Source organism: Phlebotomus argentipes, unplaced genomic scaffold (assembly GCF_947086385.1).
Source record: "Phlebotomus argentipes unplaced genomic scaffold, Phlebotomus argentipes genome assembly scaffold_18, whole genome shotgun sequence".
Taxonomy (NCBI): domain Eukaryota; kingdom Metazoa; phylum Arthropoda; class Insecta; order Diptera; family Psychodidae; genus Phlebotomus; species Phlebotomus argentipes.
In genome coordinates this window covers 13,407,476-13,435,373 of record NW_026776177.1, presented here as the reverse complement: position 1 = coordinate 13,435,373, position 27,898 = coordinate 13,407,476, and the positions used below count along the sequence as shown (strand labels likewise).

General features: G+C 43.4%; 6 protein-coding genes across 7 annotated transcripts; 2 read left to right on the top strand and 4 right to left on the bottom strand.

Moving 5' to 3' along the window:
* Positions 1-2: 2 nt before the first annotated feature.
* Positions 3-1,445, bottom strand: LOC132260174 (small ribosomal subunit protein mS22). Its single transcript, XM_059758137.1, has 2 exons — positions 1,142-1,445; positions 3-1,076 (listed from the first exon to the last, which is right to left on the bottom strand). The coding sequence occupies exons 1-2, from the start codon at positions 1,260-1,262 to the stop codon at positions 55-57; spliced, it is 1,143 nt and encodes a 380-aa protein (XP_059614120.1). The 5' UTR covers positions 1,263-1,445; the 3' UTR covers positions 3-54.
* A 96-nt stretch (positions 1,446-1,541) lies between these two features.
* LOC132259211 (DENN domain-containing protein 2D-like) lies at positions 1,542-5,093 on the top strand. The gene is made up of 3 exons (XM_059756765.1): positions 1,542-2,277; positions 3,169-3,857; positions 3,922-5,093. The coding sequence occupies exons 1-3, from the start codon at positions 1,675-1,677 to the stop codon at positions 4,781-4,783; spliced, it is 2,154 nt and encodes a 717-aa protein (XP_059612748.1). The 5' UTR covers positions 1,542-1,674; the 3' UTR covers positions 4,784-5,093.
* Positions 5,094-5,279: 186 nt separating this feature from the next.
* LOC132260100 (small ribosomal subunit protein mS34) lies at positions 5,280-6,140 on the top strand. The gene is made up of 2 exons (XM_059758029.1): positions 5,280-5,519; positions 5,578-6,140. The coding sequence occupies exons 1-2, from the start codon at positions 5,319-5,321 to the stop codon at positions 5,965-5,967; spliced, it is 591 nt and encodes a 196-aa protein (XP_059614012.1). The 5' UTR covers positions 5,280-5,318; the 3' UTR covers positions 5,968-6,140.
* Positions 6,141-6,159: 19 nt separating this feature from the next.
* Positions 6,160-13,459, bottom strand: LOC132259210 (uncharacterized; the record flags this gene model as incomplete). Its single annotated transcript, XM_059756764.1, has 6 exons — positions 6,160-6,760; positions 6,838-7,148; positions 7,249-8,085; positions 8,455-9,378; positions 9,466-10,085; positions 13,396-13,459. Coding segments are annotated over 6 exons (3,357 nt in total), but the record flags the coding sequence as incomplete, so codon positions are not given.
* Positions 13,460-17,495: 4,036 nt separating this feature from the next.
* LOC132259209 (larval/pupal cuticle protein H1C-like) lies at positions 17,496-18,085 on the bottom strand. Its single transcript, XM_059756762.1, has 2 exons — positions 18,066-18,085; positions 17,496-17,990 (listed from the first exon to the last, which is right to left on the bottom strand). The coding sequence occupies exons 1-2, from the start codon at positions 18,075-18,077 to the stop codon at positions 17,496-17,498; spliced, it is 507 nt and encodes a 168-aa protein (XP_059612745.1). The 5' UTR covers positions 18,078-18,085.
* Positions 18,086-23,716: 5,631 nt separating this feature from the next.
* Positions 23,717-25,001, bottom strand: LOC132259048 (cuticle protein 38-like). Of its 2 annotated transcripts, none has more exons than XM_059756591.1 (4): positions 24,905-25,001; positions 24,461-24,811; positions 24,220-24,316; positions 23,717-24,153 (listed from the first exon to the last, which is right to left on the bottom strand). In XM_059756591.1, exons 1-4 carry the CDS (start codon positions 24,914-24,916, stop codon positions 24,080-24,082), a joined length of 534 nt encoding a protein of 177 aa, XP_059612574.1. In that variant the 5' UTR covers positions 24,917-25,001; the 3' UTR covers positions 23,717-24,079. The 2 variants fall into 2 exon arrangements, with proteins under 2 accessions (XP_059612574.1, XP_059612575.1); XM_059756592.1 differs by having other exon boundaries at positions 24,220-24,304.
* Positions 25,002-27,898: the final 2,897 nt, after the last annotated feature.

Below are 27,898 nucleotides of genomic sequence, written 5' to 3'. Positions count from 1 at the left end.
GATTAAATAGCGGTGAAACTATCTATTTCATCTAAACATGATCTTTGATGTGAATTAATTAATTCCATGGGCGGTTTTCAAGCCATCCAGAATGCGCTTCTTTTCCTCCAAAGCTTCTGCGTGGGTCTGCAATGCCAATTCCAGTTGGGCCTTCTTTTGCGCGTGACTCTGCACAAATTCCTTCAGAATATCCATACATAGGCGATCCAGAGTCAATTCCTCCTCGGATTTTCCCACTTGATTCTCAATTTGATGCTCAAGAGCGCTGCCAGACGTCGTTTCTTGGCCTCTCAAGCTATTCAGCTGATTGAAGAGCTCCTCAGCGGGCAACGGAAGATTGTTAAGATGGCACTGAAGTTCTACCAATTCCACACCGTTCATGAGGAAGTCTCTCTTGATCATGTCGAAAAGCAGGTTGTCCGTGAGGCGATGCCAGGCAAGGAAGAAAGCCATCGGGCCAAAATGTCGCGTGGAGCGGAGTTGATTAAACTCCCGGGACTCGTTCAAGTGTAGAAAAGTCTGGGCTGCGACATCGTGAAAGTCCTTTTCGTAGGGCTCAAACTGAACTGTGAGTCTGTTCAGAATAAATTCATATTTGTGATCTTCGAGACACTTCTTCAGATACTCAGGCTCGAACATCTTTGGTGTGCGTATCGTGCGACCAACCGACGGGAAATAAATCTGATTCAAGCGCTTCCTGACATCCTGTGGAGCAGATTCCAATTTCCCATCAACCTTCCTGATGAAAATTTTCCGCTTAAAATCGCTCACGCCGTAAGTTATGTCGGTGAAAATTATGTCAGACGTGGAGTAGTTGGCCAGTCCTGTGTCATCGGAAATGATTTTGTGCTCTGGCTCTTTTATTTGCACCACTGGAGGCATTTGGAGCAATCTTCTGGCTTTCCGGAGACCATCTTCCACTTCTCTTTGCACTTGTTCCGTGGTCAAGAATTTATAATTCACCGTATTTCTAGGCATTGTCCGACGACGAAACACCTTGTCCAGGTCCATTCTTGTCAGAGACTTCAGTAATTTCTGGACTTTTCCGCTGAAAAACTGCGGGGCAGGATCACGATCTGCAAACATAACCCCTGTTTTAGAAAATCATGACTTTCCCATAAAATCAGAAGGGAATACTGACCATAGCTGTAGTGCTGAACTGCCCGAGCGCCGGTGCTGCATCTTCGATGGCTCGTGATGGCTAATGCAATGAATTTCTGTGAGAAATTGGGGATTTTTGAGCAATCGCGAAGGGAAAACATGATTACAAGTTCCAATGAATTCCACAAGTTGCCGCTGCGATCGAACAGAGGAAATATCCGTTGCGTGGAGAACTCTCCGATTTCTCTAGATTTTCTCTGCAATGCTCATGATTCTAATTCAATTCTACACAGAATTTTGTCAAAAGTTTACAGGTAATCTAAAATGTAAAGCATCCTTATCGGATATTGAATTTTCATCAAGATTTTCATGTTTCACACGTTTCGATATTCCACCTGCCGTTGCGATATTTCCCCTCAACGATATAATCATCGATTTCTGAAACTTGTTTCCGCGACCAAACAATCGCTTTCCGTCTTATTAGAAAATTGCCCTAAAATGTGAGAAAAAGTGTGTGAAAGGCGACACAAACCAGTGAGTGCTGCCCTACAATGTAAAGACTTGCTGGGGAGGATGTCTGGACAAGTGGGAACGACGCGGGTTCAGTTGATGTGCAGCAAGTTTGAGAATTTGCTTAAGGAGGAGCACCAAAGTCATCAAACCATCCCCAAAGTGGCCGCCAAGGGTGGCCAGCGCCCCCTCTTGCAGCGTTCCGCCACCGCCTTCACTCTCCGTCGTGTGGACAGTGCGGAAAAGTTGTCCGGCAGCGAATTGGGCTCGAAGAGGATCAAACGCAGTCCGGCCTTCAGAGAGAAATTGCAGGCCAGGAGCAGGATTTCCTCCTTCCCACTGCCCGGCGGCTCGCCAGATCATAGCGACACCATCCTGCGGGCGCTGAAGCACCCATTGCCAAAGGGGCCCCCACCGAAGAAACCGCCGAGGGCATTTGAGGCCACCCGGAACAGTCCGGCGGCGGAGCACATCTACATGGAGCCCTTTGAGCACTTGCGCAGTCACTCTGAAGGCACCGGAAGCCCGTCAGCGGGCTCTACGGCCTCCACAGCGAGCAGCAGAGAGTTCAGGGAGTCGCCAACGAAACCTGAACTCCACTATCTGTGCACGGACGTCACGGGACTCCGCGAGGACGAGCGCCCCATGGAGAAGATCTACGATCAGGTAAGCTTCTGCTCCCGATAAGATAATCTTAAGCCGAAATCACTCTTTCGAGGGGTTTTCTTGCCATTCTAATCAGTCCAGCATTTGTTTGGCCTTGAAATGCTGACTTCTCATTGGCTGCAGACCGATCTTGGTTTATCGCCTCTTATCGCCAATCAAAACAAACGTCCTTTTCATGCGACAAAGAGATCAACGAATTTCATCATTAGAATTGGCAAAAGTCAAGGTTCCGGTGATTCCCTTGACGAGCACTTCCCACCATTATTAATTCTTTTGGGAGTCACGGGAGTTTCTTCGCCCCAACAGAGCCCCTCATTCAGCGTTTGAATGCAAATAGGCCGAGGAACCTTGAATGAATTGTAGCAGCAGTGACATGGGCGTAGTCAGGATTTGATAAAGTTGATTTGAAGAAAAGTGCGAAAAATGAATGATTAGTCATGATGGATGCTCTCATTTACTTCGCAATAGCGAGGTTAATCATGTGAACTTCATGAGAATCGAACGATTCTCGTATTCTGTAGTTCTGTGTATAGACTTAATAATTTAGATAAGACATAAATTTGTGGGGATACAAATTTCTGAGGACCTTTCTTTTATATTTAGAAAGCCTAGGAACTCCGATGAAAGTAGGTTTTCGTGATCGATCTATACGCCACTGCTCGTCTGCCCGCGTACACTTTTTGCCTCATCTTCACGAGCATTCCCATGGTTGGCCGGAAGTGTGGCTCTGCATCGATAATAATTGGCCTGCACTTCTTGTTTTTCTCTTTCTCAATACGCACCGCGTCGTCTTCCTCGAGTTACGCGAGGAGTGGCGATTGAAAGTGAAAAAGAAGATTGTTTACAGTTCACTGAACTTTTTCTCTCTTCCACTTCTTCGGTCTCTTCCAGGTGGGTGAGATCGTCACTGTGGCCTTTGATGGGTCCGTGTCCGATGCCAATATCACACTGCTGCCGCCAGAGGGTGAGACTGGTGAGAAGATTAGGGCGACGCGGAAGGAGCCAAGTACAAATCTGTCCAGGAGTTGCACGGAGAAGAGGCGAGAGTACGTGAGGAGGACGTCGACGCTGTACGGCACGCTTCATAGGCGAGAATCAGTGGATGCGACAGTGCCTAAGCCCAGTCAGAAGGAAGTCGATCTGTTCAGGATGTGTCTACTAGTGGAGTTCAATTCTATTACGAATACGGCGCATATCAAGAGTCAATTTCCCAGCGAGAGCGCCATTCCGAGGAATCTGGAGCAGCTGGTGTTCCCGTGCGGCGCGAAGCAGAGTGAAGGGCGGCCGAGGGATGGTCAGGACTATTCGCTGATTCTCACGAATGACAATGGCGAGAGATTGTACGGATATTGCAGGCGGATTCTGCCTGAGAACAGCGAAATTCTCCTGCCGATGGCGTATTGTCTGCTCACGGACACCAAAGCGCCTGGATTCTACTTCAAGCTATTGAAAGAGATTGAGTCTCGCCATGGACAGACCAAGAGTCAGTTCACGCGAATGCTGCAGGACTTAATGGAGTTGAAACTGCCGCCGCCTGGTCAGGTGTTGAGCCTTAGACTCTCACCAGCGTCCAACAATGGGTAAGTGACTCTTCTGCTCTTGCCAAAAGGCAACCAATTTCATTCCTATTCTCTTGCCATTCAGGTCTAGACCGCCAGGAATCTCACCTGACTTCTCTTGCATCTCCACGGCGAGCTTCTTGAGTGGTGATCTCGTCTTCCTGCGTCGTCCGTCGGACGTGCGCCTGGAGAGCAGCGATTTGTGGCTTCTGCATCGCACTCTGGGGTCTGAGCTGCTCTTGCACGTCTTCGGGACGCTTCTGCTGGAACGCAAAGTGGTGCTGTACAGTGAGAGTGTCTCTCTGGTGGCTTCCTGTATCCTTGCCCTAGCGGAGATTCTGTATCCCTTCCAGTGGCAGTACACGCTAATCACTGTCGTGCCGCATCGCCTCCTGGAGATCTGCCAGGCGCCCTTTCCTGTGCTCGTGGGCAGCGTGTGTGAAGTGGACGAGATGGTGATTGATGATGGAATTGTGGTGAATCTGGACAGTCGTCGAATGACGCAATGCTGCGGCGATGAGATGACTCTGATCCCGGCGAAACTAAGAAACTCTCTTCTCGTCTCGCTGGAGATGTACAATGCGCTGAATGAGGACAAATTTCTTCTCAGTGTTCTCATTGCTGAGGCCTTTCTGCGCTTCTTCATTGAGATCTTCGAGAATTTCCCATACGACGCGCCCATACACAAGGAGAAGCTCATCAGTTCGCATCCGAATCCGTCCGTTCAAATCTTTCTGGAATGGTTCGTGGAGACGGCGATGTTTCATCACTTCGTGAAGACCCGCTCGGCCGGCCAGAGTGACAAGATGTACAAGATCTTCGAGGCACGGCTGCTGGAGAAGGGTCAGGGCGACCGACGGAGGATTGTGCAGAATCTCGGAGGCCTGGCGCCTCTAAATCGCAAAACGAAGACGCTGCGAGAGCGCTTCCGGGAGTTTTTCGAGTGAAACTCAAGTGCCTAGTGTTTGGAAAGTGCATTTATGAGTAGCTTTAGCGAGACTCCAACTCACCAAGAGTAGTTCTTAAGTGCCTCTATAACGATATTAAACTAAGAAAAGAGATGATACATTTTTATAGCGCACAATTTATAAAATCTACTTTTCCCAGCCGGAAAACTTCATGATATTTCTTGTGTGATAGTTTAGGACATTTCCCTCCTGCAAAAGCTAATTGAAATTTTAAGTGCGATTAACAATAGAACAAGAGAAGTTGGAATATATTGACAATAAAGCCAATAAAGCGTTTTCTAAGAGATTATGACAAAATGTGTGGTCTTTTAAAGTCAAATTCAAAGTTGTAAAGTTTGATTTTAAATTTTCTAGTATAAGAAAAGGTGAAAACCAGTGAAAACTTTCATTCACGGCTTTGCTACGCCACTGGTGTCTTCTCGTTTACCGCGCTTTCTATCGTGCTTCTACAGTCCGCATGAGGCGCTGATGCCATTCAGTGTCTTTCTGGTCTTCGCCGTGTGTTGTTCTCAGGATGGAAGCCGCACCAAAAATCATCAAATACTTCGGTAGAACCACTGATTTCCATGGAAAAACCTTGTGGGAGTTGGTGGGGAGTCTGAAGAACTTCGGCGTGGGCAGAATAGTTGTGAGGAACATGTTCGAAAGGTATCCTGAGCCTTCATACTACCGCATTCTCAAAGTGGAAGCGCTGCCAAATGTCGAGAACAGTGAGGTTGGTTTCAATGTTTGTTTTGATTATGAGATATTTGCTGAAAAAAGCTATTTTGCAGGATCCTCTGGAGGCGAGGAAGGTATCGGTGACTGTGGAGAAGACCCACAGAGGAAAGCTGTTGGCCAAACCCTTAAAAATCATGGCGACATCGTACAAATCTGACTACAAATTGATTCCGAAGCACGAGGAAGAGAACTATTGCCGAATGCCGATTCTGAGAGAGGTGAAAGTCTTCCCCAGGACCATCGATCTGCCGCCTCTGCTGCGGGAGTTTGTGAAGGACGAGACGGGACAAGAGAATCCGCAGATCCCACTGATACTCAACGGGAAAGGGTACAAATGCTATCGCATGGCGGAGGAGGGAGAAAAGCCCACTGTTGATGTCGGCATGGGGTTAGGAGTTCCCGCAAATCCGCGACTCTATGAAAACAGTGTGGTGAGTAAATAGGTAATTTATTTCGTTGAGAACTTTACCTTACAATCTAAAATGCATTCGAGCATTACACGTTTATCTCTGGCGTTTGTGCCAAAGAGCATGAGATGATAAATTGTTAGTACACGCTTCCTCGGAATGGAGAAGACATCAACTGGATTAGTGGAAATAAATAATTCTAGCCATTACTGCTGAGTTTGGATGATCTCAGAACCTTCTGGTCACTTGGTTGATCCAGTCCAGATAGTAGGACACCTTCACGTATACTCCGGGCACGTTCACTTGCCCGCAGCCAATGCCCCAGGACACTATTCCGGCCAGTTGCCACGATCCTCCCCTCTCGCACACCAGCGGACCGCCTCCATCGCCCTTGCAGGCGTCCTTTCCCTCCTCGCCGCCGGCGCACATGAATCCCGGATGCAGTCTGTAGTTGTACCCGAGGCGTGTATTCCTCAGCTGCTGCTGGCACTGCAACTCGTTGATCACAGGCACATCCACTTCCTTAAGGATGTTCTGGTACTTTCCAAACTCCCCAAATGCGTCCTTGCCCCATCCCGTGGTCCAGCATCGATTCCCAGTGAAGTCCGAGAACCTGTCCGGCAGACAGGCCGGCGAGATGTGTGGCGACTGGGAGAAATCAACGGGAACGTTCATCCTCAGAACGGCGATATCATTGTCCAAAGTACCAGCGTAGTATTCGGGATGCACTTGTACTGCGATTATGTCGCGCTCGATGTAAGGATAGAATTCCACGTCGTGATTCACATCCCACTCGCCAAGGCGGACTCTCAAGTCGAAGCCATTGTATCTGGAGAGGAAAATGACCGGTTAAAATCTCGTTTCGCGAACATTTTAATACATATAAGAAAGTTTGAAAATACTCACGTTTTAACGCAATGCGCCGCCGTAAGAATATGTTGATGATCAATTAGGGTTCCTCCGCAAACGTACACAGACTCCTTAGGGTCCTTCTTCAAGATCGCAACTTGCCAAGGATATTCACCAAACTCACTGTCTCCGTCCACGTAAACAGGATTCTTGATACGTCCATTGACGCCCTGGGCGTTTCTCGCGCCGCACTGACCAAGGGGACCTCTGGCAGGAGCCTGAGGCCTTGCGGGTCTCCTGCAGCACACACTCCTCGGCCCACACTGCTGCAACAGTTGCTGCTGGGGTGGTCGATAGAAGGCTTGTCGCTGAAAAATCAAACACAAAAATATGAGTATTTTTGCAATTGAAGTGAAGATTAGCTTAGGTGCGATGGACATAAGTTCACTCTCAGGCTCTCAGTTCTACCTTTTCCGTGTTAATGGACCTCTCTTCTGTTTCTTTCTCATCAGTCGATCGCCTTCTTCGGCTTGTGGGGAAGGCAACGTTCTTGGATCCTCTAGCGGCGCCGGGAGCTTGAGCGGGAATGGGATGTGTAGGGGTCTGGTAGTTGTAGTTATTGGCATAGCCTGCATCGCGATATTCCCTCGTGTCGGGGGACAGGAAGTTGTTTTGATTCTGAGGGTATATATTTTGATAGTTGTACTGAGAGCTCACGTTCGCGCTGCGACCATCGAAGAGGAAGGGATTGTAGTCGAGATCGGGTCCAGAATCGCGGAAGTAGCCGGGTCCGGACGGCCCGGACGGGAATCCATATCCGCCGGTTGGTCCGTGGTAGGAGGGGTACGAGGGCCGGAAGTTGGGCGGCGGAGAGTCATAGTAGGGGCCAGAATCGTAGTGGTGGTGAGGGTGATGGATCTCATGTGGGCCGGGGTAGTGCGTGTGATGGTGGTAGTGTTGGGAGTGGATTGCCTGCTTGATGCCGTGCTTCTTGGCGTTGAAGAAATGGCCCACTTTGTGTAGGATGTTCTCATTTGGGGTCACGTGCACATTGACCAGGGGCTTGAGCACCTTCTCGCCGTACTCATCCTTGGTGACTTGCAGGGACACGAGCGGATTGACGTTGACCAAACCCAGGTTGAGGCCGTTGGGACTGATGGAGCCAAAGTAGGGATTGGGCGCTGGATAGGGCCCGTAGGGGTTCAGTGGGTAGCCATGGGTTGGATAGGGTAGGCCAAAGGAGACGCCGAAGGTCGGTTCCACCTTCTTCTTCAGCCCATTGGCGCCGTTGAAACCCAAAAGACGCTAAAACAATACAACGCTTCTGTTAAATGTTGCCTAAATGAGCCTTCAAATCTTCCTCATGAATTTTCCTTTTATGAATGATGCGTCAATTTCGGTCAGTCGCGTCAAGGAGGCTAATATTGTTTTAGTGTGCTTTTGGGTTGTCAATCATCCTCTTCCATGGCGCTTTTTTTCCAATTTTATGGTCAGTCATGTAAGTCTGTAATTGATTGTTCTGAAAGGAATTTGGTGGTAAAGTGCATTGCATGTTTTGCTTTGAGAGTGACTTGAGAGGAAGTTACGTCCATCGGTTTGAACCTCTCAATGATTGAGTAAATGCGTAAATGAAGCGGTTTCAGTTAGAAAAAAAATTAAATTAGGTTTTCCTACCGGTTCAATATTGGCTTTGCTGTCTCCTTCAGCCTTCTTTTCCGACACGTCGCGTTTGCTGATCTTCTTGGGTTCCTCTGTGACTGCTTCTTCTTGAGTTGTTGTTGTGTCCTCTTCCTTAATGTCCTCAGCTTTTTTCGGGACCCTAACGACGGTCATTGTGCCATTCCCATCTGTGATGACAGCTTCGTCGCTCAGAGCTTCGATGTCGGAAGCTAGATTCCGAGGATCTAAGGGTAGGATGAGATCATCCCTTCGTCCTACAACTTCATGAGCCGGACACTGATCGAATGGTACGCAAACACAGTCGAAGTTCTCTTGACGAGCTGTATTGTATCCCTGGTAACCCTGATACTGTCCTGCTTGGGAAAGGTATTGTTGGGACTGTGAATAGGCTCCTTGTATTCCAGAATTAAGTCCTCCATTCAATCCCCCATTTAGTCCTCCATTGAGACCTCCATTGAGGCCTCCATTAAGTCCTCCATTTAATCCTCCATTGAACCCTCCTTTGTAGTAATCAGGCGACTGGAAGCCTCCTGATTGACTTCCAGTGAAAGTAGCAGATGACCCATAAACAGAGTTTGAAGCAGATCCAAAAGTTTGAGGTCCTGGATTCTTAAGGTTTTCACTAACTGGACGAATGTCTCCGTAAGATGGGGAGAAGCCTCCATTGATTTGAGAGAATCCGTTGGAGGAGGATGCGCCCAAGTGTGACGATTGAGAGAATTCATTCCCAATGATTGTGTTGCTACTGGGAACTGGGACAGGAACTGGCACCGGAACAGTGATCTTCTCCCCTATTCCACCATCTGCGTGATGGTAGTGATGATGAACATGTTGCTGAACACTTGCATCGCCTGAGTGGGCTGAACCTCCAGGGTTCACCAAAAGAGACGGCTTGTCCTTGCCGAAAGGTGATCCATCCTGAAATGGAAGAAGTCAAACAGATGTTAGATGATGTCAACACTAATAAAGTCAAGGTATTGGCCATAAGTAACTCGAGTAACACACCTGAATGTGTTCGTAGTGAATCTTGTCCCCGCCATAGTGGATCTTCTCTCCATGAAGAGGACTCTCAAATTCGTAGGGTCCAGACGAGTCTCCTCCTTCGTAAATTGGTCCTGGTGGCTTTTGGGAATAAATGAGTTGAGGTGATGTGGCGCCTGGAGGAGGATTCGAGTAGATTGGGCCTGGACCAGTAATGTATGGTCTGCTGGAAGGTCCGTATCCGGGTGGTTTTCCCGGGGCATATCCCACTTTTCTTGGTGGTGGCATGGGCTTAGCCGGTCCATAAGGACCGCCAGGAGGAGGAGGAGGTCCTCTAATTGGTCCAGGCCGTGGTTTATAATGCACAGACGGCTGGGGTCTTCCAACAGGCCGAATTGCCACAGGTTGTGCATAAATGAGATCTTCCGGGTGGAGATAAGGTCTCTTGCCTTCAATATCTTCAAAATCACACTGCATAAGACCCAAGCTGCAGAGTTTATCCTTAATGATATTCCTGGCTTGCACGTCGTCTCCATTTTGGAGAGCCTCCTTAACGCTAGGATCACTATAAACCTCGTCATATCCATCGATATTCCTTCCCTGCCTCGATGAGGAGAGAATCGTGTCCACCAGTTCGTCCACAACTGTATCATTCTCAACATTTGCAGACCTTCGAATGGGCGTCTTTTCTTCACCCATCAGTAATTCCACTTCGTTCTTGGGTGCACTCCAAGTCCATTCCTCAGCCAAGGCTGTGCTCAGAGCTAAACACCCAAATATTGCTATGCAGAGGAGTTTCCTCATTTTGGCGCGCGCTGGAAAAGAGCAAAAAGACATAAAGTTAAACACCTTTTTAAGACACACATGCAGTAACTTTCCGATGTTTGGTGCAAAAGTGAAATTTTCAGCAGTCTTTTTGCATATGATTTCCTCTGGTGGGTGGGAAGAAAGAAACTCTTAAACAAACATGAAGACAACACACACTCCAGAGGAAGAATGGATGAGAAGTGAGAGCGAAATGTGTGAATTTTAATTAGCCCATTCATTGCAAATGGTCTGTGTTTGCAATCATAGTGCAAATTTCGATCATGATTCCAATAGGCACGCTTATAAACTGGTTTTTATGACTAAACGATGATCTAAGAGATGCTCATATTCGGATTACTTTTACTTTCTTTCGGTCACCTTCAAACTTTCTTCATTCAGGATTGAGTCATAGCGCGAGTGCAATTTGTAAATGAAGACAACAAACATCGATTGGGGTAATTTTTTAATATCTTTTGCTAATATCATAATTGGACAAATTTGAATTTCGATTGAATTGTTAGTTGTGCATAAATTTATTATCTGTGCATGAAATTTTTAATCACTTAAATTTGCAAATTTCTCTTTTTCTTATAAAGTTAGAATTATAGAAAAGAAGCAAAGAAATTCTTTTAAAATGTCCTATGTGTTCAATGATACATTTGATGTTTTTTTCCCTTGTTTAGTTGTTTTCTAATATAGAAATTTCAATGCGATTACATTAAATGGATTTTTTAATGGAGTTTCATCAATATATGAAAGCAAATGCTAGATTTTTTTTTACATTTAGACGCTAATTTGATCAATTTTTATGCAACAGATTTTATAATTGAACATCTCAAAGTAGGTGAAATAGGTAAAAATGTTCGAAAGTCACGATTTGAGACTGTATTTCTGCAAATAATTTAACACTGTATGGATCACTTTATCTTGTCTTTTTGGGCAAGTTTTTTTGGCGCCACTGAATAAACATGAAATTCTCACTTTCTTTCATTTCACTTTCGGTTGAAGAAATGGCGGAAATTCATTGTGGCGACAATGAGAAAAGTGATCTTCGGGACAATTATTGCTTCCTTTCACTTGTGAGGTGAAGTGTTAAGGCATCTTCCGCTGCACATATGGATCTTCTTCGAGAGAAGAGAGAGATCGAAATAATGGGAGAAAGTGTATCGAAAATTGGGTGTAACAGTCCAGAACGTATAACCCACCTTCAATCCCTAAGAATGCTTCTGTCGATGACGCTCCTGAAGCCACACACAATTTCACTTTGTCACGCCCGAAACACAAAGACGGTCTCAGTCCAGTTCACGATCACTGTAATCCGTTCGAGTCTCAAAACTTGAGACAACTAAAGCGAAATTTCACTCGCCGGTCGAATTTATACAGAATCCCACCAACTTTTCTCCTCCGGAGTCACTCTTCTTGGCTCTTTTGTGGACGAATCACCAAACACTTTCCCTTGTTCCGCGACGGACGTGCGCTGCCGAAAGTCGATGGCACGGCAATTGAGCGCATTCTGTTGATCACATCATCGCGCCTGATTTATATAAATGCCCCATGAAATCCCTTCCAACGATTCGCGCGCTTTTTCTAAGACCGCGTGTCTAGGAATCGAGAGGGTTTTCCCGGATCTCGTGGTGGGCAAAATACGTTATGCAAGTGCCACTAAAAGGCGTTGAACTGAAGAATAGGACTGAGTGTGATTTTTAATTCACTCTGGGGCACCCCAGAATTGCACAATTGTTGAGCAAATATGTTAGTCACTTTTTTCTGTCTCGACCGGCCGAATTCGAAGAAAGCTCTCAAGACATACAACATCTCTAAGAACATCATCAACTGAAAGTGCATTGCACTCTACTCTGGACTCGATACATCATAAGTTGAAGAGAGAATTAACATTGTATCTCTCCGGAATCCGTTGGTCGTTCGTGTCTCTCAATTGTCTTATGCTTGGTCTTATGTAAGATTATTTGGCTGCTCAGTGGAAACCGTGTCTTAATGCATTGCGAGGTGGTGTTGAAAAAGGGATTCCCGAAGGTTTTTTTTTGTAACTCTGCACTTACCACAACATCCACTCTTGATTGTCTGCAATTCAGTCGATGCAGTAACGAAAGTAAAATTCTCCAGGGCTGAAATTGGTGCTTAGTTTCTTCACTTTTACTTTCAACAGGTCATTGAGCTATGTGTGAAATTCTAATAGTAGCACTTTTATAGATTAGATCGATTCAGCATTAGAAAATCTATAAAAAGCCAATGAAGTACGAAAAATAGAAGCTGATGAGAATCACCAACTTCTGAATAATTGAACAAAATTAATAATCAGAAACGGAGAAAAATTGGTGAAAACACAAAAATCATAGCCTTAAAATTTCCGAGAACAAAATAAGTCTTGAATTTAGATGATTATAACTTCTCCTAAGTTCGACTCTTTTTCCATATAAGTCTTCAATAATAATAATGATGTCTGAGATTGTGCTTGTGACTATTCAATTGGGAATTATTTACATTCGCGAACGCCAAACGCCGCATGAGTTCCATGACCCAGATTGTTTTGGATTTTCCGAAGGAGTCTTTTCGCTGCATCGGTGCATCGTAATTGATCGATTCAGTAAGATTTCCACGTATTTCCCCTGCAGGAAGGGTTGTTAATGGCACGAGACGCCACAATTTCACTTTCGTTGGAGTACCGACGATTGCCAACAAATTATGCAAGCTCTCGTGAGTTTGTGAACATGACGGACAACATAAAAAGTCATCCACACGCGTTTTGTTGATATTCGTATTTGAATCCGTGTGTCTTTTTTCACTTTTTCTCTCGATGAGTCATTTTTCTGGTCTCTGGATTGTGTTGTGCGCTTGTAACTGTTTTCTTTTACAAAGCTGATGGATTATGCTGAGAGAGAAATGAGTTCTGGACATCTTATGATCACCGGGCGGCAGCATAATCCAGTTCCGGCTCCGGGAGAAAGTTCAGTCCAATAAAAGTGGCTTTTTCTGCGCTCTGGTGATTTTGCACGATTTAATGATCATATTTCAATTATCTGACGTCACTGTTATTGCGGTCGTTTTTTTTTTAGAATAAAAAACACAAAAGTATTTTTAAAAGCTGATGAAGAATTTATTATTGCAATTTATCACTCTATTTTGGACTTTTAAACTGCTGGTTTGGAGGATCAATCTTCAGCAACTTCCGTCTCTTCGATTGCGAGGGTGTTCGTCAAGCCAAGACTGTTGGATTCAAAGCGACTGTTAGTCGCCTAGTAGGCGTAGACGGTGTGAGCGTACGGGTACCCCACCTGTTGTCGGGGAAAGAAGTACACCAGATCAACACTCAAGTTTCAAACTCTAACCACTGCTGGTGGACTTACGCTGTACGCGCTGTACGTGAGCGGAAGTGGAGCTGCGTAGGTGAGCACTGGAGCCACAGCGGCGACGTGAGTGGCGTGTGCGGTGCTGGCAGGAGCCTCAGGAGCCGGAGCGACCCTAGCGACGAGCGCAGGGCCCGAGACGACAGCAGGAGCAGCACTCACGTAGGCCAGAATGGCGAGAACAACAGCCTGGAATAATTCGACATGACTCCTGATCTCACTACAAAATCCGGGGGAATATTTACGAGTTTCAGCATGTTTGCCGAGAGATTTGCAGAAGCACACACTACGGAATTGGATGATACTTTGATCGGTGGTGCGGTCAGGCAAGGACTTTTATAAGGCCTGGAGCCCGCCTATTGTGTGCGATGCTACATGTCCATGTTTGCTCGCTCCAGAACTCAATACAAGTACATGTGATCTCATTTGTGGTAATTCTTGTCCAGATCCAGTGATGATTCTATTTGTCTCTTTTGCCTCCTCGCATCCTATTGGAGATCGCGGAAGACTGTTGCCAATTGCACGCAGATGATAAAATACTTGAATCTTGAAGTGTTGTCATCTCTTTTTCTTCAGTGGCGAGTATGCAAATTGAAAGAATGCTCGTGGGGGAATTAAAGATAAAGACGAGAAATGTTCTAGATGAGAACAAACAAAGAAGTAGACTAAAACAATAGGATCACCCCAGCGAAGCTAAATTGGAATGCTGTTAAAGACACATTTTTCACATCAAAACTTCTTAATGTGATCAGTCGAAAAAAACTATTTCTTATTCTGCGAGCGTTCATCGATTCAGCCAGAAAATAGATATAAGCAACTAACATTCGAAATAAGAAAAAAATACGTGAAATCTATCCACAACTCTCACAAACATTTGTCTGTCCGCAAAATCCCAACATCGCATCAGTTAAGACATTGCGAGTGCTTACCTGCACTTTTTACTATATTGTAAACCATTTTACTCATTATATTATTCCTAATAAGCGAAAATTTGTAATGTTGGTGAAAATACAGCGAAAAATAATTTGCTTAACACCTCTGCTGATTGATGTCTGTTTATTTTCATTAAAATATGATAATATTTCTCCTCCTCCAACTCAAGTCTGAGTATTAATTACACAATTATGCGTGCAATTTATCACCATTAACTCACATATAAATTGACTCTTCAAAAACATTAACAATGCATAAGATCATAAGTTGCTAATTGCTGTGATCTTACTTAATTTCTTCAGCTGGGTCACATTGCTGGTTTTGATTATGGAAATTGCGATGAGAGAATTTTAATTTATTTATGTTGCAATCTTGTGCGAATTTTCACTTTGGACAGAGATGAAGACGCCACGAAGTTTTTTTTTCGCACATTGCAGAAATAAAAGATAAAAGACTGGCTTTTAAAAAGCTTCCGAGACCTGAGAATAGTCATCAATGAATATTCAAGAAGTTGAAGATAATTTAAGGCAATTAGTCACATATTCTGATTCCACAATCGTGGGTGAAAGACAGCTTTGTCTATCAAATTCCCACTCTTGTTGGGCTTTCTGCTAATTTTAACGTTCTCTTTCTCACCTTTAATGATGTGCCGAAGAGAGCAGTTAAACCAGAGTAAATTTCACTTTCAACGATGCGCAGATTTCATTGAGTTCTGCTTGTTTTGCTAGTTCCGGCAATTTAGGTCATTAGAAGGTAGATTTTAACATGTCACAATTTCAGATACACAATGCTCTAGTGGGTGATGAAAATTCCTACCCACAATCAATCTCCCAAGAATTCTGAGTATGAATATTTGATTAGCTTTTTATCGCTTGGATAAAAAAAGCCAAGCTCAAATGCTAAAGTCTTTGTGAAACTCTGCAAATTAACTTGTTGAAGTCAAGCAACACTTGTTCTCTATGCTGTGATATACGATCTCCAGAAGTGGATATCATTTATTGTCCCAGGGGCAAAAAGAGCGCACAAGTGCGAATTAGGATGATGTAAAATACCAAAACTCAACAAACGAGAATTGACAGTTGAATTGGAAACTTGTAGTTGCTCTTCAGGCATTCCTTGGGCGTCTGGACAGCGATGGTGAAGTGCCTTCTTGCTTGTAATTCAAGAATCTCGTCACGCGACGACCTTGGCGGCAACATATACCTTTTCTCGAGTGGATTAGTTTTCAGGTCGCCACAGACTCCGCAACCAACACATCCGCCAGCATGGCTTAAGCTTAATTGCGCGAATAGATCAGCAATTAAATTCATCCACTCACTCGCAGAGATTTATCAGCCAGAGGATGGAACGATTGAAGTGGATTTTGTGCAGAATCGCAAGAGAGTCACTTAATCATAGCCACTGATTTCTAAATCAGCTTCTTGAGATAATGATTAAATACACACACTTATGCTAATTTCCATTCTTAAGTAGTCGACACACCTTTTCTCCTTCCACTGTATTTGTATCACTTCAGTTCTGCCTCTAACATTTACATAGGCGACTTATGAGGTCGCAACGTCACATGTTATGTATGCTGCATATATGAATCGAATTAGTTTATAATCAATTAGTTTTTTTCCTCTACAAACATTTCGTTAACAAGCACTAAAGTGCTGATAAAAATAGCTGGGAATTTGCTGTGTTTCAAAAACTCACTCATACTTTAATGAGCGTGACAAAGGTCAATAAATCATGAGGCTGGTCGCGATTCAATCGTCTCGCATATCGACTTAATTAGCCATCTTCGTTGCATCAATCTTCACAGCGAGTCTCTCAACTCTGATCGATGGACGAAACTTGCAAATGACCCGCGAACAACAGTGGCAATTGCTATAAATCAGGTATACAAGAGAGGAGCTGTGAAAAATGTCTTTGACAACATTTGCATAACATTGGCCACATTGAAGAAATCATGCCTGCAGTTTGCGAATGCCATTGTGGATGGCGGAAAAAAATGTATATCAACCTTGTATTCAAATTAATTTTTCGTATGTGACACCAGAAAGTGGATCAATTGCAAAATTCATCTACTCTGCGCGCACTTTGGTCTGCAGGGCAACAAAAGAGGTAAAAACCATCGCGAAATCTTATTCCAATGACAGTCCTCCACGCATTCGTCTCGAACTTGATCTTTTCTTGCTTCTTTTGCCGTCATCGGCAGCACTGAGACAAAGATCTATTGGCTTAGGCGTATTAAGAGCCTTAGTTAGAGAATGAGCCAATTGATCTGCTATTTTGTCAGTTTTTTCAATGATAAAATAAAATGTTATGAACGGTGACATTACTCTTGCGATCCATCCTTTGTCAAGCTTAGAAATACCTCAACAAAACGTGAATGGAATATAATGTTTTTACGTATTAATCTGGATTCTAACAGGACTCTGAAATTTATACTCATTTCGAATTAACTATTTTTTGATTATTTCATCTTGAAAGGCTGCCAAATGAGAGTTTTCCTCAGGTATTCTTTGCTTTCCATATGATTACGAACTCAGTGCTTCTGACTGAGGTGATTCACAATGAAATTGCATTATACTTGTGAAATGTCACATTATAATTTCTGCATACGAAAATGACTGCAAAATTTCTCTTTCTTTCTGTTGGTCTGTTGGTCAAGGAATTTGAATTTTCACGCAACATTATCGCTTGTTTTGCTGTGTCTTTTGCGGGCTTCTTGCATGGATCGATGTTGTTTCGGCTGATTGAGTTTGAGGTTTTGGGTCAAGTTCCTCGTGATTGAGTGAAAAGAGTGTTTTTTCTATTGGTCGTTCAATAATTTATTGTGCACCATCGTCTAATCTTTCACCCTCTGGGCTGTGGATTTCGTTCGGGGAGGCGTGAACAATAGCGTGGTGGATGAACGGCGTCATCAGTCGATGGGGTGTTTGGGGTCCATCGGGAGGGGAATTACCATCCGTAGCGGAGGTAGGGGGCGGCGTAGGTGTGGGCGTAGGGAGCGGTGTAACCGTGGGCAGCGTAGGCGTAGGCGTGGGGCTCGTAGTGGTGAGCGTAGCCGATGGGAGCGGTGTAGGTCTTGAGCACGGGGGTGTCCTCGTGGTAGGTCTTCACGATGGGGGAGCCCTCGACGATGGTCTTCTCGTATCCGTGGGCGAGCACGGGGCGGACGTAGTGCTCCTTGTTGTGGACGATGGTGGAGCTCTGGTGGGACACGGCAGTGGGGATGCTCTCGACCACATCGGCGACCTTCTTCACCACTGGGGTGTCGACAACGTGCACCTGGGGCTCAACCTCGACGTACGTGCGGCGCTCAAGCTCGGGCTTCACCACGGTGGCGTGCAGAGGCTCGGCGTAGTGGACGGCCTTGGTGAGGATGGGGGCAGCATAGTGGGACACTCCGGATGGGGCAGCGACGGCAACAGCCAGGATAGCAGACAACACCACCTAGAAGGATCACAGAGATACACGGTTAGTCCTTTGCACTGAAATCCATCGCACTGTTGTCCACGGAAAACTCACCAATTTGAACATTTTGGCTAGTTTTGAGATGTTTTTAAGAGGTCTGTGCTGAATTTCTATCTTTGAGGCTGAACTCAACTGTTTGACTGATGACTCTGCCACAATTGCCGCGCGCTTTTATACCCGAAAATTTTCGTCCAAGACGTTGTCACGTCTTTCTCTCCCCGCCCTCCCACCGCAGCCCACCGGCAGTCGCCGAAAAAAGTGACGTGGAAAAGAAGGTGCACACGAAGAACCGGAGCAACAACGCAAAAGTCTCTCGCATGTGACCATGAAAAGCTTCGAGAGCCACATGGAATTTCCTCGACTCTTTCACCTCTGGCTCTTGTGCAGAGTATGTTGAGAATTCGCCAATTAATCCCTCGACGCGACCTCAGCTACCAGATGAAGTCTCAACACGTTCTTGAGATAACTCCAGCCAAATCTCACATCGATTGCCATCAATCATAGACACACATTTACATCATCAGCTTCCTGGGGCCGCACCATCAAAATTTGTCTCTCTGCAAACGCCATCGAGCAAAAACGACTGGGAGGTTGCGAATTCTCACAAAGCCAGTGACATTTTAAAAAGGTACAGGAAAAAAGCGACGCCACGGTCTTTCGTGGCTCAATTTGACTCATAACGTCTGGAAAATGCACATGAGCTTACTGGATTTAATCAACTTTCGCACCTTTGAAAGAATGGCAGAAGCACATTGTTGCTCTGCTTAAAATTTGACAATTTCCCACATATATTTGATGGTTTAATTGCAGCTTGGGAATGAGAGTTGAATCTACTACAAGTGGACAAGGAATGTATTGGATGGGTTTTTTTTATCATAAAGTCACTTAAGACTCGGCCTGGTCGGTTATTCTAATCAACAAAATATATGTAACCAGTGTTTATTTCTTTAATTAACACTATAAGGGTCAAATTTATTCATAATTACTGAATGTCCTGCTTTATGATTGAAACAAAAGTAAGAGAATGGCTGACGACATAGCATAAATCCTTGCAATACAATCATCATTCCTCAGTTAGCAATCAATCACAATCGTTTAGAGAAGTTCACTGTCTGTTTCGTTGGAAATCTAAGTCGGTCAAGTGAATTTTTCTAACAGCAGGCAATTTTATTGCAAGTTCATGATCAAGTTTTCTCGCCCTAAACTTAGGAAATACTGCACGATGTTATTGGCTGAGTTCCTGAGCATGCGTTTAGGCAAACTCTTTTTTTATATTTCTGTGTGTGATTAAATTTGATGGCTCTTCGAGGACGCACGAATTTGTCCACATACCATAAATTAATTTGCTTAAATTGGAGTGCAAATTCGCGGCTTTTTTGTCACTTTCTCACATCTTGTGAAATATTTATATAAAATTCCTCATCGAACTGATCTTCACGTGCTTTGTGTTGCAATTGCTCATATAATATTGTTATGTATTGGCGAGGATGGAGGAAATTGCCTCTATCAAGGTGCGCGATCGTTGATCTGCGCGATCTCAGCATTCGCGCATACTTGACTTACGCTCTTTCATCTGACCTCATATGGAGATCAATTGGGTGAGATTAGGAAAAAAACATTAGCTAACGCAGAATTTCAAGATCACCGTTTTCACACACATTGCGATGTGGCAACAGAGCGTAAAAACGGTGTCTGGTCGATCTCTTTGCCGGTCAAATGAGAGTGAAAATGATCGTCTTCGACTCGCGTGTTGATCATTTACGTCACAGACGCCATCAGACGGTAAAATATTTTACAGAAAACAATAGTGAAAAAAAGTTATTGCTAAAAATACACAAAGAACGGTTTCCGCTGTCAATCTTGCCATTCAGGTTTTTGCACCTTAAAGACTGTTCCAACAAAACAAGCAGTGGGAATGATCAATGTGATCACGGAACCATTCGATCGCAGAATTGCTATCATTAAAGATATTAAGGCATTTTTTCAATTAAGAAATAAAAAACCACAGATTTTTTCCACTGATCTTGCCTGTTCGACCCAAATTATCTCTGCCAAGTACTTCATTTCATTAAGTGTATTTCCAGTTCGATCGGTATATTGTGATCGTGATTTTCTTGTATCGCCACGCCAACACGGTCTTCCGCGTGTTTATTGTCCGAACACGTAATCAACTAAAGACATGCTTATCGAAGTGAGTGATCGACCTTGAAAAATATTTCAAACGGAACTAATCTTAGTCATTTTCCCACAATACAAACAATTTAAATTAATTTAAACAACAGAAAACTACACAAAAATTCACATTAGTCAGTAATCTATCACCGAATTTATGTTTCTAATGTGCTAAAAAGTTAATTATTAGTGATTTTATTGCCCATTCCAACAGATTATATGGCCTTATTCATGTGATAGATGAAGAAGTAACGATCGTCGATCACTCGAGACGGTCACACTTTTGCCTACTCAATGGCGTTTTCTTTCAAATTGTCGCGCACGTTGATGAGGAGCAAAAAGACATTGTCACTGTTAATTCCACTCACCGTTTTACTCGACCGCACACTGGTTCATGACGTAAATGCCGTCGTTGGCCACACACCCACCAAATCAACGCTCACACTTAAAGGTCAATAAATTGCCGTGCGATCTCTCGAGTGATGACGGTTTTATTGCCTTTCGTGAGATGAACTTCAGCCCGGAATACCTTCGAAACTTATGCTCTCAGCTGTTCACCGAAGATCACAGATATTGCTACTGATTTTTATGTTGCTCTTATCAGAAGCGAATCGGTGAAATAACAACTAAGGCCATATACAAATTTTTGATATTTCTGAAATATTTTTAGGCATTTCGGATCATTTTCATTTATAACGGAAATTATAAAAATTATAAATGTTTAAGAATATTATTGAAATAGGTATATATTTTACGTGAGCAAATTTCCCTTACTGAAGTTTGCAATTCTGTATCTAAAGCTAAGAGACTCCAACAGTAAATACTAATATTCTAAACTGTCGTAAAGTTCTTCTAAGCGTGAATGATTAGATTGTCAGAAATGCATTTTCGACCCTTGTTAATAGAAGCGACGAAATATGCAGCAAAGACTGGCCTGGTTTATTTTAGAGACGTAAGATAAATTAAAATAAGACCGATAAATAAAATGAACAATTTATGTGGATTAAAGGTGATCCACTATAGTGATCTAATGCATTGAATAAGGTAATGAAATATTTATAATCCTATTAACAAGTAATTTCTCTTAATCGCACCGCTTAAAAAATTACCATTATCTTGGGAAAAGAAACAGCAAGAGATCTTTTGTTTAACTGTAACAAGGCCTCGTGAATTAACTCGTAATTGTCCACGCGTTGTCCCTTGAGATTCGAGCATTATGTCGCAACGGCAATAAAGCTTAAGAAACTTATTAATATTCTGAGGATTAGATGATATATGAAGTTCGTGGGATTAAAGTGTTAAAGAGACATTTATAAAGTGTAGTTTGGTGAAGAAAAAACTACCCGAGATTAATGGCATTTTAAGTGGATGTGATTTGAAAAAGCACTTGACTGAGCTTGAAAGTGTGAAGAGCGCACCATTGAAATTTGACATGGTGGAATTGGTGTAGTCGAAACTGGTGCAGGCCATTTAGAGAATTCCATGGAAATGCACGTCGGATGAAAAGTCTCGGCGAGTGATAAAAATCCCCATTTCAATTCTACTTCGCAGCCCGAGAGCGTCTCTGAGTGACCCACATACCATTTTCGAATGAGAAAATTAAAAGCAAAAGTGTCCGATGTGGGGAAAGACATGCGAATGGCGGTTGTGTGCAATTTTAATTGCCACTCTTTTGCACTCTCTGGCTAAGGGAGAACATATAATCTAGAATAATTGTAACGCATTTGCCAGAGAGCGAATCAATAACAACAACACAAAAAACAGTCAATTGAGAAGAACTTCTTGTGATGAAATCCATCATCGAGTTTCTCTGAATTGGCTACAAAACGGGCATTTAAAAATTGCACAACAAACTGTTAGCATAAGTTAAGCGCAATGCTGGAAGGCATGGGATTTGAGAAATTATGAATATGAGTTTTGTTATACTTAAGGAAAAATGTTAACAGCAAAGGTGAAAATGCAAGGATAGATTTATGTGCAAAATACCAATATTCTGCTCTTTTGCGCTGACAGTAAAAATGAAAGAATTTGTGTCACGATCAACTAACAAGCTCGAGAAGTTTTTAGAAGCTTCCAAACATTCCTAGAGACGATGAAGAAGTGTTGAAATTCCCACTTGCATGCCCGCGGTAATGAGATTGGTGTGAGATTAGTAATGAAAATAATTACTGTGATGAATACCTTTACAAGGTTGTGCAGACGGTGAGACAAAGAGGCGCGAGGAGGTCAATTGTGTGGAGCTTTTGTGGTTTCCTCGATAGATTGACATAAACATTGAATGAGAATAGACTTGACACCTGAGCAAGCAATTTCCTTCCCAGTTGTCTCAACAAAGAAACCCTCCCAGTAATCATGGGAAAAGACGAAGCATAAACTTGAACATATAAGGCTTTTTCTTCATACTTTTACTGTCTCGCTTCGGATGCTTAGCGAGGTGAGAAGCATTGCGTGAGGTGTGATCCTCACGGTAGCAGAGTATCAATAACAGCAAAAAAAGTGCTAGTAAAAGGTGATTATGTCAGCTGAGCTCACTAAAGCTGAGATTTTAATCTGCGCGAATGAAAATGAGACTTCATAATGTGTCAAAATTATCTTTATAATCAAGAGGTGTCGACTTTAGCTCATGAAGGAAAGCAAAGAGGATCGCATTAAATCGCTTACTCTCGATTTAACGAGTAAACCCGAGGAGAAGAGTAAATTGTTACATGTATTTACAACTATGTTACAATTATAATTATTATGGAGCACTGGTAAGAGCATTTTATATAGTAGGTAAATAAGTGTTATTTTCGCATTGGAAAAACCACAATAACGCCAGCATTGCCTGTCCCTAGGCCATAGCATTATCTCATTAAATTTGCTTAACAAAATCTATTGATTCTTCTAAACGTTGTGTCGGAGAACAGATCTTGAGAGGCGTGGCAACATAAGAAGTAGAGTGTTAATTGCGTCTCATGCTGCGATGTAGTCTTACCCGGATCCCAATTATTCATCATCTTTGACACGATACAGACACCAATATAATCTTCCATGTCAAGCAGGTGAGCTTTCATGCAAACACCTTCGAGGTGCAGCATTGCGTGAATTTGAGAACTTGATAACTTGTAAATCACCGGGGAAAATTTATAGTCGTGCATTTAGCAATTCAAGAACAATTTGGAAGTCTTTGAGATTCAATAGCAAGTGAAAAATAGTAAAAACAATTGTCTGAATGTTTGGATGTTGAATATCGCGCAACATTCGCGTTTATCTGAAACATGTGTGTGACTTATGCACGCCTTCGAAGGTATTTTCACCCATTTTCCTGCCTCGCGACGGCTGAAGTGGAGGCAGTGAGAAAACAAGATCGAGAAACACGTCGGAATTATGTAACTTTGATATGTAACTCTCAAATAAGAACTGTGCCGACGTTTAGAGACATATTTTTATGGAATCTCTGGGGCATTGCGAAAGAACTGCACACACACGCTCTTGGAAATGCATGTGCAGCCAATGTTGAATGGGTGGCGGGAAGAAAAAACCATAACTTTCTTGCAAGAGAACCGATTTTATTTTTTTATATTTCTTTTTGTCTTCTCTGGGTAAAACATTCATTCTAATATTGTACGATGGATCATATTTCAGTCCATTGCTATGTAGACTCTCTCTTAAAACTCCCTTTGTAGTTTTTGTCTGGTTTCATTACAAAAAATGGCAATATTTACAACGATTTCATTTACGCGATATTCACGTCGTTGTGAAGAGAACCTAGGGTCTCTCAGGCCCTCGGGCCTCACCCGTTGCTGGATGGTTAGTATGAACAAAAAATGAGCGTTTTCACAATATTACAAAATAAATTATGATATCTCAAGAGGTTCTGTGCTGTTGTTGGTGTGCGCCTCCAGTCCATGAGCTATTTAGTGGTAGTAGCCGTGGGCGACGGCCAGGGGAGCAGCGTGGGCAGCATAGGTCACAGCTGGGGCGTGGTAGGCTGCAAGTTGAAGGGATTTGAGTCATGAGAAGTGATCTGCAAGAAAGTCACATAAGCGCAACTTACCCGCGCTGTAAACTGGGGCATGAGCCACGGCGACAGCGGGAGCGTGATGGGCGACGACAGCAGGGGCAGCGTAGGCGACTGGAGCCTTAACAGAAACCTAAAAGGTTAGGACACACCACATTTATCATGCAATTCGCTTTTGAGAATGGAAAAGAGTGACGAAGGAGATGAATTGAGCCGAATTAAGCGAATCAGATGTAAGAAGAGGCCGTCGAGAGCGACAGCAGAGTTCGAATCCTACCTTATAGGTGTTGGCGTAGGACGTGGCAAGAGGGACGGCAGCCTTGACGGCAACTGGGGCATGGTAGGCGACTGGGGCGGCCACGGTCTTGACAACAGGGGCGGCATAGGCAACAGGGGCGGCGGCGACGGTCTTCACAACGGGAGCGTGGTAAGCGAGAGGAGAGTGGTAGGCGGCAACGGCAGGGGCGGCATGGTAGGCACCGAGATGGCTACCGTAGGCAGTTCCGTAGTGAGCTCCATAGTGAGCTCCGTAAGCATAAGGAGCGGCGTAAGATGCGGCGTATGGGTATCCAGCGTATCCGGCGTATCCGGCCGAAGCGGCGGCGACGAGGAGAGACAGAGCCAAGACCTATTGTTGAAATGAAAGAGGTCACATTTCACTGAATCACAGTATTCCTTCTGCAACACAGGAATCACATGGAAAAAATATGTTTTCACTCACCAACTTGAACATATTGACTTTGTGTTTTTGTTAAAGTTAGGGAGATAAAATGAAAATGCGAAGCTTTCGATGTGCTTTTCCTAAATCACACTGTTCGAATGAAGCAGCATGAATCGATCGTGGGATATTTATACGAATGCACAATGGATATTCCGAGGGGGTCAAATGGGGGGCCACAGAGATCCCTTCCCACCAGCACAGCGCCGGAGCGGGAGTTGGCCATTAGAAAAGCGACCTCGCGAGTGCTGTGAAAATGTGTATAAGCCAAATTGCTCAGCCAGTGCTGCAATTTTCCTCTCCTGCACAGATTTTCCCTCTCCGCGTGGTGAAAAAGAAATTGTTGAAATCCTCCAAGTTGATCAGTAAAATGCCTCTTTTGCATATATATGGTCATCTGAGTTGTCTATCGCTGTCTGCTCAAATTCCTTCACCTTGCCGAACATTTCTCTTGGGGGACATGCGACTTCACATTGCTTATTCATGCCAATCGCACTTGAGTCACGTCTGAGCGTTTCATTCCTCCGTGGAAAACTGTAGCACGCAAGGTAGGTACACTGAGGATTTCTACTTGAAATCCGTGAAGACAATTTAAAGTATTTATGGGTTCAATCATAAGTAGTCTTCATTCTGAATCTATTTCTTCAATTAGTTAATGCGAATCATATTAATTCCAGCATGGCTGCATTTTTTATGATACATAAATTATGAGTTTGATTTAGATCAAGAAAGTCAACTCTATCTTCCGGATTGTGTAAAAAGTTGCTCAATTCGAAGCCCGCATAGTTTTGACGTTGCACTGCCCACGGATGTTTGTACGAGACGCAGAGCGGAGCTGTGCCTTGGCGTCTCTTCGCATTTATATCATAGTGTCGCAAACGTAACACTGGTCACTCGTTTATAGGTATATCAATGAACCACTTTGAGGATGAAGGCGATGATGCAAACGCCTCATTATTAAATCAGAGCCACCATTTTCACAATATCTTATCACACACATTTTACATATTATATCTTTTCCTCCAAAATTCGGATGAAGTCTCTATTCGCGTTGCCATGCGTATTTTTTCGTGAACAAGCGTCTGAAGGTGAATTTTTTGTAACGCATAATTAATTGTGATTGTGACTTCCTGACATTCCGTGAGAAGACCATTCACCGAAAATAACATATCATCTTATCAGGAAATTGAATTATTGCAAAATCGCGACGCTGAACTTCACGGTGGCCCGAACGAAAATTATTAATTTACCTCACTTTACGATTTATTTGGAGGACGGAGTTTATGAGAGACACACTGCGATAGAATTGCACAATTTGTTTACCTGGATTTACTTGCTCTCTTTTCCATTTGCTGCATTTTGCACAATTCAATATCACACTTGAGACAGCGGATTTTGATCCGAAATGATACATTATGGGCAGTGTGTATCACGAGATGATAAATTTTATGCCTCGCAGCAGTTTTTGGTGAGGGGATTTATGCACTGTGAGAGAAACCATGTGACAATATCGGTGGCTCATAGAGAAATCATAGCTTCTGTAAGCCAAGGTGGTTTTATTAGGCCTTCTTGACAATTTTTCTTCAGCCATAATTACTCGACATACGCTGACTTTTTGTCGTTTGGATTTGCAAATAGAAACTTAATATTTATAAATTGCTCCGAGACATTATTTCTTAATAGACACTAATTAATTTCATTAATAAGATACGTGACTTGGTAAATTACATACCAGTCTGTCTCCTCATGGGCTTTTCATTCTTTTCCCCCTTTGCATGGAAATGCAATTCAAAAGACGAGTAAAATTGGTCAGGAAAATGTCCGCGTGCAGAAAACTCAGCCAAACTGTTATTTATTCATTCATGCCGCAAAACCACGTGCGTTCGTCGTGGAATATTCATATCCGTCGACGCGCAGCAACAATGAGCAAAACGTCTCTATTGTGTCTTGCATAATAAGCATCGCCATCCTTTTCACTCAACTAATTTCAAGTTGCATTTGATGAAATGCACACAATTTGTCTAGTGGTAATATTTTAAAATTCACCACGAATAAATTTTCCCACTATGCATTCAATTAAGCGTCTCCATAAAACTGAGAGCGTTGGTTTTTCTTGCCCGACATTAACATTTAAATTTGACTAAATTGCTGGCAGAACATTTAAAAAAGCCGATGGTGAGATTAATTGCATTTGCCAGTGTTGTTGCATTAAATATCAAAGCTACTGCACTAGATTGAGACTGAATATCGCCCACCTTTTACCAGTCCTCGTGACGAATTTACAGGCACGTCACTGTGAACCAGATAGCAACATTTCACTCTAATTAGGTGATAGAGCATAAATATGACTAGTCCAATAAATTTTGGTGGTGCCGAGAAACAAGACTGTACTGAGAGAAATACACTAAGTCTGCACTGTTCTAGAGAAAGTCTGGAACATTTTCAAAGACATGATCCTGATATTTGAGAAACTCGAAAGAAATTCGCAGTTATTTGTTATTTTAGTTGTCCAATTGTATTTTGCGACGCTAATTAATTTGTGAACATCTCTATTTTCTTAGTATCGCCCAATGATGCCAATTAGCCACTAAATTATGCAGAATTTCAGTGATTTTAGCGAAAGACTTCAATGCCTTGAGCGACGAACCTGAAGTCCAACCGTTTTATGACCAATTTCTTAATCGAATTTTCATCTCATTTGAATGCAACAGCGCATAATTCTCCATTCGCTAAATGTGTCATTGTGCAGTAGCGCCAGTTGTATCGTAAATTCGCAAAACCTTATCCTAAATGGCTGAAAGAGACCCCGAAAGAGCGTTTAATTGCTGGAAAAAGCCAAACAACCCCAGGCGAGGCGCAATAAATCGATAGGAGGTAAAAGGCTACCTGAGTTATGATGCATTAGAGCGAGAATTGTTTGTGGAATTCAACTGATTATCCCGAGGAAAATTACGCGTTATCGTGTATCAGAGCGCTGGACAACACATGGAGAAATAG